Source organism: Oncorhynchus keta, chromosome 1 (assembly GCF_023373465.1).
Source record: "Oncorhynchus keta strain PuntledgeMale-10-30-2019 chromosome 1, Oket_V2, whole genome shotgun sequence".
Classification (NCBI taxonomy): domain Eukaryota; kingdom Metazoa; phylum Chordata; class Actinopteri; order Salmoniformes; family Salmonidae; genus Oncorhynchus; species Oncorhynchus keta.
In genome coordinates, this window is record NC_068421.1 from 75,206,156 (window position 1) to 75,211,694 (window position 5,539).

A 5,539-nucleotide genomic window follows, 5' to 3' on the forward strand; every position below is an offset into this window, starting at 1 on the left:
GTCTAGGAGCACGAGGACAGATGCAGAGCCTCGGTCCGATGCCATTAAAATGTCATTCACCACCTTCACAAGTGCCGTCTCAGTGCTATGATGGGGTCTAAAACCAGACTGAAGCATTTCGTATACATTGTTTGTCTTCAGGAAGGCAGTGAGTTGCTGCGCAACAGCCTTACATTTACATTTACATTTAAGCCATTTAGCAGACGCTCTTATCCAGAGCGACTTACAAATTGGTGCATTCACCTTATGACATCCAGTAGAATAGTCACTTTACAATAGTGCATCTAAATCTTAAAGGGGGGTGAGAAGGATTACTTATCCTATCCTAGGTATTCCTTAAAGAGGTGTGGTTTCAGGTGTCTCCGGAAGGTGGTGGTTGACTGCGCCTTCTTTAAAATCTTTGAGAGGAATGGAAGATTCGATATAGGCAGATAGTGTTTTATATTTTCTGGGACAAGGTTTGGCTTTTTCAAAAGAGGCTTTATTACTGCCACTTTTAGTGAGTTTGGTACACATCCGCTGGATAGAGAGCCGTTTATTATGTTCAACATAGGAGGGCCAAGCACAGGAAGCAGCTCTTTCAGTAGTTTAGTTGGAATAGGGTCCATTATGCAGCTTGAAGGTTTAGAGGCCATGATTATTTTCATCGTTGTGTCAAGAGATATAGTACTAAAACACTTGAGCGTCTCTCTTGATCCTAGGTCCTGGCAGAGTTGTGCAGACTCAGGACAACTGAGGTTTGGAGGAATACGCAGATTTAAAGAGGATTCCATAATTTGCTTTCTAATAATCATAATCTTTTCCTCAAAGAAGTTCATGAATTTGTCACTGCTAAAGTGAAAGTCATCCTCTCTTGGGGAATGCTGCTTTTTAGTTAGCTTTGCGACAGTATCAAAAAGGAATTTCGGATTGTTCTTATTTTCCTCAATTAAGTTAGAAAAATAGGATGATCGAGCAGCAGTAAGGGCTCTTCGGTACTGCACGGTACTGTCTTTCCAAGCTAGTCGGAAGACTTCCAGTTTGGTGTGGCGCCATTTCCGTTCCAATTTTCTGGAAGCTTGCTTCAGAGCTCGGGTATTTTCTGTGTACCAGGGAGCTAGTTTCTTATGAGAAATGTTTTTAGTTTTTAGGGGTGCAACTGCATCTAGGGTATTGCGCAAGGTTAAATTGAGTAGGTGGTTAACTGATTTTTGTCCTCTGGCGTCCTTGGGTAGACAGAGGGAATCTGGAAGGACATCAAGGAATCTTTGTGTTGTCTGTGAATTTATAGCACGACTTTTGATGTTCCTTGGTTGGGGTCTAAGCAGATTATTTGTTGCAATTGCAAACGTAATAAAATGGTGGTCCGATAGTCCAGGATTATGAGGAAAAACATTAAGATCCACAACATTTATTCCATGGGACAAAACTAGGTCCAGCGTATGACTGTGACAGTGAGTGGGTCCAGAGACATGTTGGACAAAACCCACTGAGTTGATGATGGCTCCGAAAGCCTTTTGGAGTGGGTCTGTGGACTTTTCCATGTGAATATTAAAGTCATCAAAGATTAGAATATTATCTGCTATGACTACAAGGTCTGATAGGAATTCAGGGAACTCAGTGAGAAACGCTGTATATGGCCCAGGAGGCCTGTAAACAGTAGCTATAAAAAGTGATTGAGTAGGCTGCATAGATTTCATGACTAGAAGCTCAAAAGACGAAAACATCATTTTTTTTTTTGTAAATTGAAATTTGCTATCGTAAATGTTAGCAACACCTCCGCCTTTGCGGGATGCACAGGGGATATGGTCACTAGTGTAGCCAGGAGGTGAGGCCTCATTTAAAACAGACAGACAGTCTTAGGAACATTTTTGCTTGAGAAATTGCTTTTGCTAAGAAGATATTTGTATTTATTTTGAACAATTTTTTTAATTGAGAAAAATCTTAATTGTTACCCAGAAATGATTTGATATTAAAATAAAAATTGCTGCTTTGGCCTTTAAAAAAGACTTAACATTTGAATGAATTCAATACATTCAGTGTCAGTGTAATTGAGATGGTTTGCTCAGTATCTTCATTTGTATTGAAAGACTCTCTTCTCTCCATATCCCAGCTATCCAGGCTCTGCGGTCAGTGCTCAACGCCTTGTGTGTGGTCAACAGGAAGAGCATGTTTGTCTATCAGGAGCGCACTACCAAATCAGTCTTCTACCTCAGGTTAGCCCTCAGGTGCCCCCCTTATTCTTACGCCACTGCCTCCCCTCATTGTAGAACAGTCCCACCTCTTCATAGGCACTTCTCTCTGCTGCATCCAACCCTACACCCAGAGACTTGTTGAAGGAATTGAGTTGAGCATGCCACTTCTTGATTATGCATTTTAAAGTTCCCTTACACCCAACATATTCCCATGATCTCTGTTCTTCCCAGACTTTGTGAGACATCTCAAACAGGGAAGTACTGTGAAACTGGATGGCAGCCTACAGCCCATGTCTCGCCCGGAGCCAGGAGCCCCTCTTCTCTCAGGAGTTCACGGTACAGTAGCACACTTACAAAGGGCTTCTCTATTGCTCAACAAGCAACTGTGGCCCTGAAGAACCATTAGGGCTCTGAAGTGGTGTCACCAATACATGATTTATTTGCTGTTCCCAGAACAGTGGGAACGTGCCCTTGGGTTAGAGATGATTTTGGGTTGTAATGTCAAATATCTGCAGTGGTCTGACGTGTGTGTGTGTCTGCATGTGTGTCTTTCTGTGCGTGCGTGTATGTTTTACTCCATCCATCTGCAGGGCTCCCGGTCATCTCTGGAAGGTGTCCGTCCAGTGGGACAGGTGGACAAACACATCCTGTTGCTGGTGCATGGAGTGGGAAGTGCTGGTAAGACAGGGATTTGGAGAGCAAGAGGAAGAGAGGGGCTCATGGGGATCGGGGAGCATTGGGACAGAATTCTGCAGTGTAATGATTGTGAGCAGAGGTAGCATAATGAGAGATGGGCTGAGCCTGCAGTTAACAACGGAAGTTAGGACTAAGAAACCTCTGTACACCTCTGTGTCACCTCTCAGTGCTTTCCCACTCTGAGATAAATGTGCCCACACTACTGTCCTCATGGCTAACTTAAGAGTAACAGATGAAATCGCTGATTCATTGTGGGTGTCAAATAGTGCGAACATTCTGTACGCTGTGCTGCAGTACCTCTAACACCCTTCTAGATGGCACTGTTGATCTTGCTACATTTAACTCTGCCCAGGCTTCATCTATGTCAGCTATTTCTCTCCGAAAGTCTTTCTGAGCTTCAACAACAAGTGATTTATTAAAATATTCCCAAGTTTTTTTCCTTCTCCCTGACAACTGTTCATACAGCTCAGCTCCTTTGTTTACAGAGGATTTAAGTTTTCTTTAAGTGTGTGTATGTGTTTCAATACAATGTTTGTTTTCAAACACCTCACTGAGCATTGATTTGCATAAATATATCAGAGAGAGAGAGACACCACTAGGGTTGCACATTTTGGGGAATATTCAGAGGTGTAAACTTTCCGTGGGAGTATATGGGAATTAAAGAAAATATATGCAAATGAATATTAATATATTTAAATGTAGATGCTTTTTTGCATTGGATATATATATCTACCATATCATATGGAGACAGAAACATGAACCTTTTACCTTATCATAATTAGATATCATTGAAAATGATTAAATCCTTTCAATAGAAATTTTAAAAAACAATTTAGTTACGAATTGAACTTTAATTAAATGAGTTGACTCTTCACATGGGAGGGTTTTACTGAACAACAAAAGAAAGGGAATATTAAATGATCCCCAGTGATACATTGCATCTCCCAAAAACGTTTTCAACATACTGTACATCTGTAAAATGTTAGTCTAGAAACTAAAGCTTTGGTTCTCTTCCTCTCAGGCTTCCATGTCTTCTCCCTGGACCTCCTCAGTGTCCACCTCTTGGACATCAGACTCTGAGGCCTCATCTTCACTGTCACTTTCCAACCTTGTTGAGGATGGCTCGTTGTCAGGCTCAAAAAGCCTCAAATTTGCCTGGATGGCCAACAATTTTTCAACACTGGTATTGGTCAGCCTGTTGCATGCTTTGGTGTGTGTTCCCAAACAAGGACCAGTTGCGCTCTGAGGTGGCTGATGTTGGTGGGATTTGTAGGATGGTAGAGGCAACAGGGGAAATAGCCTCAGATCCACAAAGTCCCTTCCACCAGGTGGCTGATGGGATACGTTGGCACGACTGCCATATTGCATCCCCATCCCAAAGCCCTTGCTTGGAAGTGTACTTCACCAGACTGCCAAGAACCTTGCCCTCATCCAGACCAAGGTGGCGAGACACGGTAGTGATGACACCATAGGCCTTGTTGAACTCTGCACCAGACAGGATGCTCTTGCCAGCATACTTGGGGTCCAACATGTACGCTGCAGCATGTATGGGCTTCAGGCAGACATCTTCACGCTTTTTGATGTATTTCAGAACTGCAGTTTCTCTGCTTGGAGCAACAGTGGAAACAGTGAAGTCGGCAGGGCAGTGCAGATTTCTTCTCTTACATCAGCAAGCAGAGTCTGAACATCAGACAGGATGGCATTGTCTCCCTCAATCTGTGCAATGTCTACTGCTATAGGTTTCAGGAGTTTCAGGCTGCTTACCACTCTCTCCCAAAATACATCATCCAGACTGTGATATGGCCATTTCTGTAAGAGACTCCTTCCCCTCCAGGAGACTGTCAAACATGATGACAACACCACCCCAACAGGTGTTGCCGGGCAGCTTCAATGTGGTGCTCTTATTCTTCTCACTTTGCTAGATGAGGTAGATTGCTGCTATAACTTGATGACCCTTCATATACCTAACCATTTCCTTGGCTCTCTTGTAGAGTGTATCTATTGTTGTCAGTGACATGATGTCATTGCGGCGCAGATTCAATGCACGAGCAGCACAGCCAATGGGTGTGATGTGAGGGTAGGACTCCTCCTCTTTAGACCAAGCAGCCATCATGTTCGCAGCATTGTCTGTCACCAGTGCAAATACCTTCTGTGGTCCAAGGTCATTGATGACTGCCTTCAGCTCATCTGCAATGTAGAAACCGGTGTGTCTGTTGTCCCTTGTGTCTGTGCTCTTGTAGAATACTGGTTGAGGGGTTGAGATGATGTAGTTAATTATTCCTTCCCCACTAACATTCAACCACCCATCAGAGATTATTGCAATACAGTCTGCTTTCTCTATGATTTGCTTGACCTTCACTTGAACTCTGTTGAACTCTGCATCCAGCAAATGAGAAGATAAAGCATGTCTGGTTGGAGGGGTGTATGCTGGGTGAAGAACATTCAGAAATCTCTTCCAATACACATTGCCTGTGAGCATCAGAGGTGAACCAGTTGCATACACAGCTCGAGCAAGACATTCATCAGCATTTCTCTGACTACTTTCCTCCATTGAGTCAAAAAAACTTCTGATTCCAGGAAGACCATGAGCTGTTGCTATCGATAAGGTGTCTGATTAATCATTTTCACCTCGAATAGAAGTAGAGGGACTTTCGTCAGAGGTTGCTTGT

At 43.1% G+C, this 5,539-nt stretch overlaps 1 protein-coding gene across 8 annotated transcripts in view; it reads left to right on the forward strand.

Moving 5' to 3' along the window:
• The window catches only part of LOC118378252 (KICSTOR complex protein SZT2-like), a 47,150-nt gene extending 41,937 nt beyond the window's left edge, over positions 1-5,213 (forward strand). For all 8 annotated transcript variants that reach the window (XM_052460941.1, XM_052460942.1, XM_052460946.1 and 5 more), the window contains 4 exons: positions 2,093-2,195; positions 2,406-2,510; positions 2,765-2,852; positions 3,892-5,213. In XM_052460941.1, the coding sequence (XP_052316901.1) occupies positions 2,093-2,195; positions 2,406-2,510; positions 2,765-2,852; positions 3,892-4,116 (521 nt within the window). In that variant the 3' untranslated portion in view covers positions 4,117-5,213. The remainder of the gene's footprint in view (positions 1-2,092; positions 2,196-2,405; positions 2,511-2,764; positions 2,853-3,891) is intronic.
• The last annotated feature ends 326 nt before the right edge of the window (positions 5,214-5,539 follow it).